A 16,348-nucleotide genomic window follows, 5' to 3' on the forward strand; every position below is an offset into this window, starting at 1 on the left:
CCTAGCTAGAACTTCCAACACTATGTTGAATAGGAGTGGTGAGAGAGGGCATCCCTGTCTTGTGCCAGTTTTCAAAGGGAATTTTTCCAGTTTTTGTGCAATGCTTCTTTATTCCACCTATAACTTACCCAGCAGTCTTTTATTGACTTACAACTTTCTGTTTTGTTTCAAGGGATCATATCTTGTATTATATTGGCAATGCCTAAAACTTTCCTAAAAATTACTAATGATTCCTCTAGGAAGTCATTTTTAGGAGACTGTTCTTCCTTTGAATCTTTAACATGCCCTTTTCTTTCCACATTTATTACTACTTAGTAGAACTATGCTGACATCAAGCTGTTATTTTCATTCCCAAATTTAGAGATATTCATCTAGACCTGCTAACAGAGGGGATGTGTGGATTGCCCTCAGCCCCACTCTCTCTCCTCCTGTTTTGTTAGTAAAAGTCCTCTTTTAGATCTCTGACCTTGTAGCAGGTTGATGTCTATAGAGTCGGACCCATTTTCAGTGAAAGTTTCATATAAAGCAGCTATCTCCAATGCCTTGTTCTTTGTTGCTTTATATATGGATTATGTAAGAACGCCAACTTCCAGAATGCAGTACCTTCGTAGGTCATCTTGTCCCTAAATCTGCCTTTCTGTCACTGAAACTGCCAGGTTTCACAGTGCATCTCCTTCTTCCAGCTGGCTTTTGAAAGTAGCCATCACTAACATATGGGGTGGGGGATTCTCTTGCTCCCTCAAGAAACGTACATAATCATTTGTGGCAAAGGGGCAACGTTTCCGACTGACACAGATTTTTGCATTTCTATACAAGATGGCAAAAAGTGGAGACAGGGTGATATGCAGATGAAGATTTCCCTGCTTCCTTCAAGGCTTGTGACTTTTCACTGCTAATCACATTTTTTACATCTAATTTCATTCTTTTTCCATTACAAGAATTCTTCCCTGCTTCTAGCAGTAGGTTGAAGGTCATATCTTCCTTTTCATGATTGCATGAAGTTTGTTATTTCTCTGTTTTACCAGTATCTTAGTAGAAGATTGGGAGGGACTGTAACAGGGGACTGGTAGCTAACATTTAAAACTATAACATTTGAAACTCTACAACTTAAAGAAGTACTTTTTCAAGTTGCAAGATGCTTGGAAATTTTGCTTTCTGCAGATATTTTGTGGAAATAAACTCTGCCTTGTGAATATTCATCACAAGTTGCTATTCAAATGATGGAGGCATCAGTGCTCCTATAATAGAATCTATGTGTTATGAAAACTGGGTCATTTTAGTGATGAAATAAAATGTAGATACATAAGTGATGGTAGGAATTCTAATGACTTCTGTAAAACTTTTTTATACATAAAAACTGCCTGATCACTACCTACTAACAAGGGTCTTAGACTTGAAACAGCTGTTATAAATAATTTAATCTCGGAGTTGCAAATTAATTTGCCTCCAGGGACCACACAAGGCAAATGCATGAAGTAGGCTAGTTCCATATAAGAAGGATTGGGAGGGACGAGAGAGAAGTAGAGATAATACTTGTGCTACCAAATCCTTGAGGCATCCTTATAGCACAAACCCACTCTCCCATTATAGTGATGGAACTGAGATCAAAGGATATTAACAGATTTGCCGAAAATTAGTTGAGTCTGTCTTGACTAGAACTGGGTACATAATTTGCAGAATCCAATGCGAAATAAGATGCTGGGTCCCTTGTTCAACAACTATTAAGAATTTCAAGATGGTAACACTTCAAAGCATTAAATCAAGCATGAAGTCTTATGTGACTGCCTAAGTCACACACCTGTGAAGACATCGCTGGTTTTAATTTTTGATCTAGAATTTGTACAACCAACAGAATCTTGTTATCGCTCTCACCCACAACCACTGAGAGATTGGTAGTGGAGATGGAGTTAAAATTAAGTTCTTGACTTTTGTACTACAATCAGTTAATTGTCTTCACTTACAAGATAACTTTTTAAAATGACATCAGGAATGCCATTTAGTGACATCCAGCCAGCTTTTAAAGGCATAGCTATTCATACTCAGAAGTACAAGAAATAAAATTGGGAATTTAGTACTAGAGTAAGAGTTTTTTGTAATAAGTGTGTGTGTATATATACACATACACACACATGTATGTATATATCTTATATTTTAAAAGACTTAATACATTTCCATCATTTAAAATCAAAAGAAAACTTAAAAATTTTTCTTCATTAAAAGTGAAAGTCATAACTAGACAGTAAGTTTGGCATGGTATAAGATTGTCATTTATAGTTGTAATTTGATTTTTTTAGATTCTATATGCCTTCCTTTAGCAACATCCACAAAGATGTTGATATGGTTGTTAAAAGACAAAGTGAAATTCTTACCTAGTTTTAAAATATTCAGTCTTTTAAAACAAATATGAACTTCATTTAACTCAAGTTGTTGGTTTTGAATTATTTGTCTGATTCAGATATTATACCTTCATGTTATTGAACCATATCCCTTCATGAGTGATGAACAAGAAGTTCACGTGTTGGAGAATAAGAAGATGAGCAACTGGGCAAATATTGCAGTTAACAATGAAAAAATTAAGTTATCAATATAATACTCAAAATATTTTCTATAAGCCATGTATACCAGTGTATGGCTTCAGCTAGCACTGAAATTGCTCATTAAGTTCAATCCCTAGTTGAGGGAGGGGGACAAATTTAATTTAATGAACTCTTTTCCCTCCTTTACATGTTTCAGTATATGCTGCGAATATATAAACTGAATGTCACAGAATTTTTTTTAACCTTCTACAGGTGGAGATTTTCATTTTACCTTTATGTATTTACCTACGGAGTGAGATTCCTGAAAAAGGTAGGATCTCTCAAAATATTTTACATAATTCTTATGTAAGTGTACGTCTATATCCCAGTTTTTTTAACGTATGACTGTAATAATATTTTAGATAATCATAACAGGCTTCCTAAGAATTATTTGTGCATTTTCATTTGACTTACAAAAATATTTTGGATGTTGCTACGTCCCATATTCACTCCAGTGGGTTATTCATTACTTTTCAGGCATTAGGAAGCTTATAAAATCCATCTGATGTTTTGAAAGAAGTTAGAGTTTCTACATCACACAATTTGAAAACATGAATTGTTGCAGCATGTATTACCACTGTACTCTTCACCGGTAGAAATAACTATATATATTATATAGTATGTATATTATATATACTCTATAATTATTATATAGTATGAATTATAATATATAATCTCTCTCTCTCTCTCTCTCTCTCTCTCTGTCTTGCATAGTTACTAACAGGGCAGCACTAACTGCTGGTGAAAAATTTCATTTCTTTCATAGATTGTTTCCCCGGCTATTGATTTTACTATAATCCTGCATGAACTGAGGGACCGAAATCTATGAAAGTAATGCCTTGCGGCTGCTATAATCTTTTTCCACGTTATTTCAGTTCTTACTGGAACTACTATCGGGTTAGACTCATTAAATAAAACCCTGTGAAGACCTGTCTTCTCATGGTCGTACACATGTTAACAATAGTGGTTTGGCATAACATAGGGAATTAGTTTTAAAAGTTCTCTATAGTATTAGCCTCCAAAGTGATATCAGTGTTATCTTTATTACAGAATTTTTTTTAAAACTGGGAATGCACCAAATGTCATGCCTTATTAATCTTGTAAATATTGACATGGAAATTTTAAATACATTTGAGATTTTAAAATCTGGGTTATCAAATATTGTCTGCCTGCGGTGAATTCTATTATAAATAGTGGTTGTTTCCCATTATCATATTTTTTTAGAGGATTGTTTTTTACTTGTAGTCCTCTCCTTTGGTAACTGCACTTATTTTCACTTGATAAGACCATATGGCCCAGAGGCCATTTGAATCGATTTAAAAGGATGAGTTTTACTCTGTGGGCTTTCTGTGTATGAAGAAATTCTCAACTGGAGTAAATTAACATGGTTTAAATGGCTTATTTTGGAATTCTGTTCTAGTTTTCAGATTTACTTATCTAGAAAAAATAGAATGGCTGTAGAGCTTTTGTGCTTATAACTTTACTACCTTGGAAGAGGAAGTAGCTTTGGATGGAATTTCAGCTAATGTGGAGGAGGTGTGCTTTATGGGAAGGTCAAGTTGTTAGCTAAGGTCAAGGTTTGGAATTCATGCCTGGTTCTGTTGGTGAGGGGCTTTGTTGGTGAGAAACGAGAGAGAGCATGAGCACGTTTTTGCCCTTTTCTTTTAGGCCTGCTGGATATAGCCTCTTTAGCTCTCATACAGCAATGTGGTTATCTGTCATCAGAACAGGAAACACTTCGACACTTCGCTCTGGTTCACTCTGTCCCTAAACAAATGGAATGGAATGAGAATAATTTTTATCCACCAGTCCTCAGTGAGTCTGCACAAGGCAGTAAGAGGAACTGTCAGTAGATTGTTACCTTGGAAATTATTTTTTCTTAAACTAGATCAGTTTTATGCCAATTACCTTTCAACTGCCTCTGGTTATAACAAATGCTTTTTTTTTTTTTTTTTTTTTAAGTAAAAAGGAAAGGAAAGAAGAACTAGACATTGTTCTTCTTGTTGAATTAATTTGTGTGGGAATTTCTTTCTTTAATTCCATCCAAGCAGCACTCAATTTTTGATGAGCTATGTGGTTTAGTCTTAATCATAATGTGAAGTAGAAATGCATACATAGAATTCATCTGACTGAAATAGCTTTGGAGGACTTCATAAGCCATCTTGTCCAACCCTCTCATTTCACAGCTGAGGAAGCAGAAATCCAGAAGAGGGTAGGTGGCATTCGGAAGGTCACACAGTTTATTAAAGGCGGAACCTGACAAGAAACACATGCTCCTCTTTCTTATTCCAGAGCTCTCTCCGGTTGGTGAGCCCGCCCTAACCGCCCTGACCTCAGCATGATTTCCAAGTGACTTCCTTCTTTGGGTAGCAGACTTGACCTAGCCAAATCATTTTTGCTTATTTATAGAACTTTAAATACTTTCTTTAATACATGTTTTAAAAATATTTGTATTAACTTTCTTGGAATGGACAATATATTTGCCCATCTAAACTGAGAGAAAAAAAGTAGGGATGCAGCATCAGAAATAATCAAAACACGGTAATTCAAATTTGTATAATGTCTTAAATTTTAGAAAATAAGCACATAGTTCTATCCATACAGCATAAATTTGTCTTTATGTTCAGATTCTTCCAAAAAGTACAGTAGGAAAATTCTCATAATACCAGCATAGTGGATCCATTTTAAGAGGTGGGAAGCTACTTCCTTCTAGAATCAAAAATGTGAATTATTACATGTGCTGTTAGAAAAATCCCTGACAGCTTGCACTGATCGATTTTCTTCTGTCTTTAGGTCAGATGAGCCTGTTGTGTCTCATTTTCTACGGTGGTTTAGTAAGCACCCATTCTACCCTAAAAAGTAGGAAAGTAGACACTACAGAACAACCTTACAGACATGTTAGTGAACTATTCAGTAAAGTTACTGCTATGTTGGTAGGAAATATTTAAGCAGTTGAAAGTAAGCCTGACTTAATATAGTCTGCTTCTATAATTGCTGAATATAAGAGAGTCTACTCATAATTATAACTGGCAGAGTCAAATACTTTTGTTAAAGAAGACCTAGAAATACTTAAAGTGTTCTGAAGTCCTAGCAGACAATGTACGCATACAAATTAACACATTTTCCTAGGTTCTATTTTTTCTTATAAACTACGTGTCTGACCATGTGGAGTTTTTTATTGTTTGTTTGTTTGTTTGAGATGGAGTCTCACTCTGCAGCCCAGGCTGCAGTGCAGTGGTGCGATCTTGGCCTACTGTAACCTCCCCCTCCTGGGTTCAAGCGATTCTTGTGCCTCAACCTCCCAAGTAGCTGGGATTACATGTGTGTGCCACCATGACAGGCTAATTTTTGTATTTTTAGTAGAGATGGGGTTTCATCATATTGGCCAGGCTGGTCTCGAACTCCTGACCTCAGGTGATCCGCCTGCCTCAGCCTCCCAAAGTGCTGGTATAGGTGTGAGCCACTGCGCCCAACCCCTGTGGTACATTTTGTACACAATTCATTTCTCACGCATGCATGTATGTAAAAGAAAAGTTACTCAAGATATACCTAAGTCTAATTTCAATATCAGTCAGGGGTCCGTTGGAGATAGAAACCACAGAAGTTGATTTTAGGAGTGACTGTAATATAAAGAATCATTAACATAAAGAATCGTTAACCAGAGGGAACCATCAAGACTGTGTTGCTCAAAGTAAATTGGTTGGCTGTTTACTGCCAGTCTGTAGTGAGATAAGAAGCTTGCACCTGAATGTAAAGCAGCTCCTCCTGATTTTTGAAGAAGTCTCTCTATGAAGAAAAGTTAGCTGAAAACAGTGTGCTTAGTGATCTAGTTAATTTGCCTCTGGTGTAAGCTCCTTATGTTGTTGTGGACCTGTAACAGACATTTCAAGGACTGGCCCTCACCCATTAGCGCCGCATTGAGATATAGTGAAGGTAGTAATAGCAGGAAGGCACTGCCACTGTGAGGACAAGGGGATTACAGAACATAGAGGCTCAAAGGAAGAGCCATGGAGCCAGAGAAGACTTCTGACAAGGGTACACTGACCAGCTGGTGTCCCTGAGGGAACATGATGAGCTTGACTCTGGGAATATGGAAAAACTAAAAACTGGAACCAGCTGCTGCCACTGGAATGAACTGCCACTGCTGGAGTGAAGACGCACTGCTAAGTGGGTATGGAGGCAGGGGATGAATGTAATGACAAGAACTAGAAGCAAAACAGAAAGGAGCAAGTCCCATCTTCCTCTTGCAGCCTTCCAGCCTTCCGCCTTCCTCAAGTGCTTCTAAGAAGCTAAACTTGGCGAGGCACCAGCTCCTTAAAGCCAATAGAAGTGTGGCTTGCACAGTCTCTGCTCTGAGACTGGCAGCAGTATCTCAATAACTAGCCCAATTGTCTCATATTGCTGCATTCTGAAATGTACTCTGATAAATCTTATTATAACTTACTTTATTACATTTTTAAAACATGAAGGTTGCCCCCATTACATTGACTTCACGACTGACTGCTGGGTGAAAACTTGCGGTTGAGAGTGCCCCGTCAGACTGAGTCCTTTGCCCATTCCCTTAGACTTTCTGAATCCAACCTGAACTAAGGTGCAGCCTTTCATTGTTCATGAGGTGTTCTCAAATTCAACACACAAAGCTACAAAGTGTTCCCCTGGTTTCATATTTTGAGACGTTCTCTTTTGCTTATTGCTTAGTTTGGAATCTTTCTGACATGGAAACAAGATTGTAATTGTTTTGCCTATTTTGAGACTGAAAATAGAATTTGTCTAGCAATTAGAATATGAGTCCATTTAAGATTTTGTTCTTTGTGTCATTTAAAAAATCTTAAAATTTCTTGGACTATGTTGCTGTTTAAGGAGGCTTTAAATTTGGTTTTAATGAAAATGACCCCCATAAAATACTTCTTTAAGAAGTGCACATGATTTATAATACTAACATTGGGAAGGGACCCTAAAGATCACCTCTCCCAAATTTCCCATTTCAGAAAACAAAAACCAATTTCAGAAAGATGAATTGACTCGCCCGAAGCAAAACTGGAAGCCTGTTTTGCTGTCTTTACACTGTCTAGGTTAAGAACAATAACAACAACAACAACTTAAATAAGTTTTAAAAAGCTAGCAGTTTAACTTTTTTTAGTAAATTTACCTTACTAATGAAAACTAAAAGTCACATCAGTATAGAATGATAAATTGGAAGTCAAGATTGAGATTTCAGTCTTGACCCTGCTCATTATACTTAATGGAACCTTTGCTCTCTGAAACCTCGTTTTTCTCATCTGTAAGATGGGAAAAGAGAGGTGGTCTCTGCTGGGAATTATTTGTGTAAGTCCATTGTCATCCCTTCACATGAAAAATACTGTACTGTTGCTGCCTCCTACTTGGTAAGACCCGTTGTCCTGGCTGTGTTTTGATGCTTGCAAATAGGTAAACATCTGCAACAAAAACGATCTTGAATAACCAAAGGAAATTCTTCAGTGCTGCTTGCTGCTTATTGCATTTTCCTTTCCTTTCCCTCTTCTACCTACATCTACCCTCTTGCATATGTTCTGATTCTCCTCATCCCTTTCATTTACCCTACCTCATTTTCCTTCTGTATTGGCTTGTGGCTGGCATTCTGTCTGAGGAGGGCATTCCAAGGCCAGTGAGAAACCAAGGATAATGTGACTGTGAGGCCCTGCAGACAGTCAGAACGCCTGGGTTTGTTATTGAATTCTGCCATTAATCAGCTTTATGACCTTTACTCAAGCCTCTTAATCTCTCTTGGATTTTATTGCTTCATCTCTAAAATCAGTAATGTAGACTATCCTAACTAACAGCTTTCAGCTTATATCCCATAATGGAGTAAAGAATTTGAAATTGCTGATAAGTATGGTGAGCAGGTTCCACCTCCTTGAAGGCAGCACGATGATGCATAATAATCTTAAATATCTTCCCATATTTTGACCTGGCAATCCAACTCCGATTAATTTATCCTTAAGAAAAAATTGCCGGGCACAGTGACTCACGCCTGTAATCCCAGCACTTTGGGAGGCCAAGACAGGCAGCTCACGAGGTCAGGAGTTCAAGACCAGCCTGGCCAACATGGTGAAAGCCTGTCACTACTAAAAATAAAAAATGAAAAAGAAAAATAGCTCGGGGTGGTGGCACACGCCTGTAGTCCCAGCTACTCAGGAGACTGAGGCAGGAGAATTGCTTGAGCCCAGTAGGTGGAGGTTGCAGTGAGCTGAGATTGTGCCACTGCACTCCAGCCTGGGGCACAGAGTGAGACTCCATCTGAAAAAAAAAAGAGAGAGAAAATTACACAGGAACACAAAATATGGATGTGTGAATGTGGGAAGTTGCTTATTACAACTTGGGATAATGTGGAGGTGATAGATATTCACTAAATGTATATGAATATATACACATATATAAAATAGCAAATCTAAAGCAGACTTAATGTCTCATATTAGAAGAATATTTTAATTAAATTATCAAAGTGACAAAATAGCATGCAGTCTTTTTAAGAAAAACTATAAAGAAACTATTCTTAAAATGTTTAGTAGAATGTTACGTGAAAGTAACAATCTCATGTATATGTTTTACTGTGGCAGTCATGTAGTGGATAAATCACAGCAGTAGGTAAAAATGAAGACTCCTTTTAGAGATAGAAATTTGGAGGGTTTTTTCAATATATCTTTAATACTTTATTTTCTATTAAATAAAATTAACTCTGAAATGTAGGAATTGGAATGGAAAAGACTATGCGTAGGATCAGGTATACCTGGATCAGAAAAGAATATGAAGTTGTGAATTTTAAAGAGGAGGAAATAAAAATTAAAAGTTGAATTCCATTTAAATGGCGAAGAAATAGAAATGTTTGATCCAAAACAAAACAAAAAAAATTCAGCTGTTTATGTTTGCCTAGTTCTCACTGTTTTGCTTTATTTATCTACTACTTTCAGCTGAATTCATACTAGCAAAGCTGAGAATCTGCGGTTGCTGCATTCTTGATAGTTTGGATCTCATCAGAAATCATCTCCTAATTTTCAGACTGGGTATAGAAATTCCTTTTTACACAAGTTGATATCATTCCACAGAACAATTTTTTCTGTCCTTCTATGTTATGAATTTATTTTCCACAGTGTAACTAGCAGACCGTCTATATAATATTCATATTAAGAAACTGGCTGGACTAAGAAAAACGTTTGAGGTGATGAAGATCCCAGGTACCCTGATTTGAACGTTACGCATTGTATACAGGTATCCAAAAAAAAAAAAAAAAACACCACACATTGCCCCCAAAATAAGTACAACTACAATATATCAATTAAAATATATAAACAAAAATTCACTTCAGGGATTTTTTTAAAAGCTAGTTTGACCAACTTCATATTTTGACGTTTCGGGAAATATACTTTGAAATTGTCCACTGCCTAGGATAAATTAAAAACTTTTTCAGATGATAAAGGTATTTCATCAGCACTGAGATTATAGCTTATAGCTCCTTGTTTAATGGTATGCAATACTTTGATTTTGGTTTTATAAAATTTTCTGTAAAGAGTGTTGAGAAGCCTTTCCTCATGTTGTCTCTGCATTGCGTTCAGGCTGTATCTTGATATAATGGCGTTTCAGACTGGCAGCTTTCTTCAGGATGTGAGATATACAGACTTTAGAACTTAATACAGTTGAAATATAGATTTTTGGGGGAGATTTTGGGGATTCCTTGAACTCTAAGAGCAAATGGTGGCTGCTGCCTTCTGAGTACTTGTTCTTCTGTAATTATACAAGAGTTTCTGGATTTGGTGTTTTATAAAACCATACATCTTATTTTTTCAGCTCACTTGATAACATAGCAACTTTGTAGAAACTTTAGAAATAAAAAAAAAAAAAAAGAGCACATGTCAAAGTCTACCAACACCCACTTAAATATGATTTTCATTATTAGACAGTCCCCTAAAGGCATAGACTTCTACTCAAAAGTTTAGAGTTGAACTTGACTATGGAAAACATTGGTCTAATTTATATGCTATGACAAAACTAGCTTTTCAGGCTTCCTTTGGCCGGAGGCAGTGCCTGAGAAAGGAATTGCATTAGTATTCATCTCCTGTTTCTACCATGGGAAATAGAAAACTAGTAACTCCCAGAAGATTCGGGTAATTTGATATGAAGTATCGATCCATGTATCAAAATCTGTACCAGCACATTCACTCTGCATTAGCTAAATCATCATCAGGGACCTCTGTGACACAGAAAGAAAAATCATTTACTGAATTCAGCAAGGAAAGCATTACTCAAGTGTGTTTTTTGTAATATCTGAGAGCTAATGGCGTTCACATACAATGATCACCATAATAGAACATTTTCCTCATCAACAACAATAATGAAACAAACCAGATGTTCTTTGCTTAAGAACAGCTTTCTGGGAGAAGTAATGAGATGTTCTACTTCTGCTTGTGAAACCGATGTTCTTTCTCAGCAGGGAAGGGCCTCATCTTCTCTGGGTGTGTTTGGGACGGGGGTGAGTTGCTTAGGACAAGTACTTGATGTGGAGCAGGGCAGCAGGAATTCCGATCGGACCAGCTCATGCTCTGATTATAGCTCTATGTGTGGTTCCAGGGGAACTCTAGTTCAGGGAATATCTGGTACTGGGTCTGCTGTCAGGTGGACAGATGGCTTAGTGTTTGTGCTTTCTTTTGTTTATGTTTGCCTCTCTTCTCATTTATTAATGCACATGAGAATAGGCCTGCCTGATAGGGGCCATTGCTGTCATTGCCTAGGATTTATTAATCAAAAATCTGGTGATACTAGTCATCTTGGAATGACTATTCCAAAGCACAGAGAAGATGACCATTTTGTGCCCAAGAAATGTAGGCTTCCACAAGGAAGTGAAGAGTGAAAAGGATAAAATAACTTTTTCCCTGATAGAAATTAATCTATATTGATAGAGGTAGTTTTACCTGAGTGGGGGTAGGGGGGCACAAGAGACCCTGCTGGAGTGAGTGCTGGCAGTGTTCTTGGTATGGATAGTGATGTCAGTATTTACATATCTAGACATGCATCAAGTTTCTGTGCCCTTAGGACCGTGTACTTTACCTTGACAACTTAATAGCTTCTGTTAATCCTACAGCTGCCGTACAAAGCAGTCCCTGCATGTTGCTGAGTGGAAATGTGGGCATAAAGCATTCAAGTAGAAAAAGCTGGGATTTAAAGGGTGTTCCATTCATGGCTACTTCCAAAGAGCTTCTGTTCATACTGGTGGGAGATACTGATCTCCGTTCATTTGTTCATTCTTTCTTTAAGTATCTGTTGAGCACCCATCGTATGACAGCAGTGATTGTGGGCACCATGGGTGAAACAGTCTGAGACACTCACCTTGTGGTGCCGAGGCTATTGTTACTCTTCTTTTCCCTGATATCGTCAGTAACATGGGAGCCTGATTCAACTTAGCTGACATTTATTAAGCATCTATGCACAAAGCAGGGTGTCAGATGCAGGAAGGTATGGCTCCTGCCTTCAGGGATTTTGTAATCTAGCAGAGAAGTTAAGCTTTGTCTAAAAATACTTGTATAATATGAGGCTTTTGGAGATGGGACTTTTTAGCCAAAGAAGGCTTAGTTTTCCTGCTTGTCTTCATTGTAAAAGATGCCTGGCGTTTGTGTGGAAAGGGCTTCCTCACTTTCCTTCTCCCTGACCTTAATCTATGGTCTTTCATCTTACTAACTCATTCTCTACCACTAACCCATGTCTTCTCTGTATTCTCTTCCCATCTTCCTCCATATACCCAGAGTGGTGACTGAGTGGAGTTGGAAACTAAAGATGATGGTGGAGAGTCATTTCAGATCTTTCTTCCATCCCTCGGCCCAATCCACGCATAGATTGCTGTAAAATTACATCCTTAATCCTGGCCGGAAGAGCTTAACCACCAGATGTTGATGTCACTATTCCTTCATTACCATTTAACCCTTTCACAGGTGACATGCTTGCTCAGACCACTTGTCCTTCCCCAGCCGCCCCATTTCACCCTTCTCTGCACCATTTGCCTTGCTTTCAAATACCAGATGAGTATTACTGTGCTGGAAATGTTGTTTTCTTTTGGACATGTCTTTCATTGTAATCAGTTTAACTGATTTGTTCTTGAGACTTCTTCCCTGGCTTCCCATAGAAACTGCACTGAACAAAGTCCCCAGCTTTTCCTCTGGACATTAGCAACTTTGACAAAGGCAAATGAAGCGTAAAATTGTCACCTAGTCTTGAGACTTTCCACTGCCCCACACATTCCTGCCCCAGGCAGATGGATGCATGGCTTCCTCAGGGTTTGCTTATGTACATAGAATGACCATCCTCACCTTTACCTAAAACCTGCCAGCCCAGGTTCTTTGTGGATCCCCTCACCATTGAACACCTATAATGTTAAGCCCTTTAAAGCTCTAGTGTATAGGTTGGAAGGTTGTTTTGCATATATGTAAAGCACCTTGTTTCATCCCTGAGCCACAAGAGGTGTTCATTCATAAATTCGTAAATAGGAATTATCGTCATTATACAATATCATTCAGTACTTAAGTTTGAAGTATCATGTCTGAGTGCTTTCGTCTCAAATTTATTTCCATCCAGTTTTGTAAGCTGCTCGCAGCAGGGCCTCATACCCCACATGAATCTCCTATAGCGCTTGATATCCAGACAGGTAGATGGTTCATAGAAACTTGAGTAACGAAATTTTTAAAAAATGCCACTTTGCTATTTTGTAATAGTTTTGTTAAAAATTTTTTGGGGAAAAGAACTTTAATGACTAAAATCAAGTATGCTATAGTAATTAGGTGAGAATTCTCATTAACTCTTGTTACTCTATTTCCCATTAGTAATGTATGTGGAATTAGCAGTAAAAACAATCTACCGTAGGCCAGGGCAGTGGCACACACCTATAATCCCAGGATTTTGGGAGGCCAAGGCAGGCATATCACTTGAGCCCAGGAGTTCGAGATCAACCTGGGCAATGTGACAAAACCCCGTCTCTACAAAAAAATATAAAAATTAGCCAGGCATTGTGACTGAGGCGAGCAGGTCTGTTGAGCCCAGAAGGTTGAGGCAGCAGTGAACACTAATCGTGCCACTACACTCCAGCCTGGGAGACAGAATGAGACCCTGTCTCAAAAACACAAAAAATATCTACCCTTAGAATCTTAGTTCTGATTAGTTGGTTGGTTGGCAATTTTCCAGTATTTTTGTCTTGTGTTTAAAGGAGAGTGTGTGTGTACACACACACATGCATGTATGATCTGGTTAGTGACGCTGTGGTGGCTGATATCCAGGGTCCTACCACTAAGAAGTGACTGAAGGATGCTTCATGATGTCTCCATTACTATAGTTTTAACGGAGTAATCAGGGAGCATCAAACTGACTCTTGGGTCCTCAAAATGGGAGATCAGGTATTCTTGCCTCTCCCTGGCACAGTACAAGGTTTCCTGGTAGTAAAATGAAAGTTGCAGAATGGAATATAACCATTTTAGCATTTCACTTGCCCTCTCTTTCCAGAGTACAGTAAAGGCCCACATTGCTTAGGAGCACTAATTGATAATATTCTAGGAATTGTGCCTATAATGACTTGCATACTAGAGGACACTTAGTAACCACAGCATAAGTAAACATACTCTGTTTCCACAACTAATAGCCTTGTTGTGAATTGTCAGGATCTCCTTTGTGGATGAATGTTCTTCTCCATAGCAGACCCTTGATTAGGGGGTTAAGAGTAAATGATGTGGTATCATAACATAGTTTCTTAATAGGATGCATGTTGTTCAGTATTGGCAGAAGAGTTCTATTTTGGCACTAGCTATTTGATCCGAATGGGCAGAGGTAATAACTATACCACATTGTTCTGCCCACATGTGTGTATGTGCATGCATCACTGCTATCGGAAGCATGAAGCAAGAACTAGCTCTATTTACTATGTTCCTAATCACAGCCCCTTCCATGCTCACCTCAATTTTTACTTAAGCTAGTACTTGAAGCTGTAAAGAAATTGATAAAGTGATACTTTGCAAATTAGTTTGATTTCATGTGAATTATTTAAAAAAACTGTAAAAACAAAATTACCAAATGCTGTGGGATACAACTTGAGTGAGGCCCTATAGACCTAATTTATAATATTTTCTGTTGTTGTTGTTGGGTGGGGCTAGGCAGGAAATGATTCCCCACTTACCTTTTCTTATTAGCCAGTTGTTTGACTTTAGAGAATGGACTCCTCTAGTTGATTTCTATGTAGTACAAGAAGTATTGATAGCATGATGTTTTGTCAGAGACTAGCAAGATTCTGATTACTGAATGCTACCACCAAAAATGCACCATTCTATGCATCATTTATTATAACTACTGTAGCCCTTTAGATGGGAGTGTAGAAACTAAAAATAGAGTTTAGGTCTTGATACCAGTTGATCATTATTGTCATCTTCCTCAGGAGGGGGAATTCCTTGCCTTGCCTTTTTTGGCTCACAGTGGCTGCCTGTATTCCTTGGCTCATGGCAGCTTCTTCTATCTTCAAAATCCATCACTCTAATCTCTGCTTCTGTCATCTGATCGCCTTCTCTTTTGTAGTCAAACCTCCCTCTGTCCCCTTTCTATACACCAGGATAATTTCTTCATCTCAAGGTCCATAATCACATCTGCAGTTTCTTTTGCCATATAAGGTAACATTCACAAGTTCCAGGATTTAAGATGTGGATATCTTTGGGTGCCATTATTCAGCCTATCATACCATGCCGGTTCCCTACTGGTGTCTCCTGATCTCTGAGAAGGCATTCACTAGTATATCCAGAGGGAAGTGCCATTTTGTGAAGAACTGATATAGCATAAAAATCTTTCTGTGGAAAGGTCACATATTCTTTATCCTTAAACAGCTTACAGGCTAATAGAAGATGTGACTTGCTTGCAAGTATTTTAAAATGACATCAGGCAGCACGTGATAAGTAGTATAGTGATGATGAAAACAGATGTCTAAGATTACAGAAGGGGGAGGGAGGATTTCAGATAGGGTACTCAGGGAAGTCTGAACTGAGCATGTGACAGTGAGGATGAAGGAAGCTTCAGCTCAGGAAGATGAAGAAAGGAGGTGAAGGGGAAGAATAGAGAGTGATAAGTCTGGAATGTGGGAAGGGTTGTGTTTGGGGATGGGGAAGAGAGGAGGCAGCAGGTAGGAGAATGATGAGAGGCAGAAGAACAAAGGTTGGGTCAAGCATTCAACTTCTGTTTATTAGTGAAAGCATAAAGAAGTGACAGATGATTGAGCTGGGGAAAGGAAAGCTGGTCACGGTGTGCAGAATGAATTAAAACTCACAAAGACTGGAGGCAAGGAGACCTGTGTTAGCCACTGCAACAGTTGTGTTCCTTGTTTTCCCTGGCATTGGTCCACATGCAGGGAAACAGCCTCTTGTGTATCACTTGCGGATTTTGTTAGGCATACCCAAGAAAACTCAGCTGACAGCCAATTTCAGGCAGGTAAACCATTTCCTGCTTGTTAGGAAGACTTACCAGGCACTGAAGAGACAAGACTGAACTTAGAAAGAAGAGATAGCAGAATGGTCTCAACATATTAAAAGTAACTTCTAGGCTGGGCACGGTGACTCATGCCTGTAATCCCAGCATTTTGGGAGGTCGAGACGGCGGATCACGAAGTCAGGAGTTCAAGACCAGCCTGACCAACATGGTAAAACCCTGTCTCTACTAAAAATACAAAAATTAGCCAGGCATGGTGGTGCACACTTGTAATCCCAGCTACTCAGGAGGCTGAGGCAGGA

General features: G+C 38.4%; 1 protein-coding gene across 1 annotated transcript in view; it reads left to right on the forward strand.

The window, feature by feature from the left end:
* The window catches only part of CERS6 (ceramide synthase 6), a gene marked incomplete at its 5' end in the record, with an annotated part of 238,497 nt that overhangs the window by 93,376 nt on the left and 128,773 nt on the right, over window positions 1-16,348 (forward strand). The window contains one exon of the mRNA XM_011960590.1: window positions 2,790-2,847. Coding sequence (XP_011815980.1) covers window positions 2,790-2,847 — 58 coding nt within the window. The remainder of the gene's footprint in view (window positions 1-2,789; window positions 2,848-16,348) is intronic.

This window comes from Colobus angolensis, unplaced genomic scaffold (genome assembly GCF_000951035.1).
Source record: "Colobus angolensis palliatus isolate OR3802 unplaced genomic scaffold, Cang.pa_1.0 Scaffold517, whole genome shotgun sequence".
NCBI lineage: Eukaryota > Metazoa > Chordata > Mammalia > Primates > Cercopithecidae > Colobus > Colobus angolensis.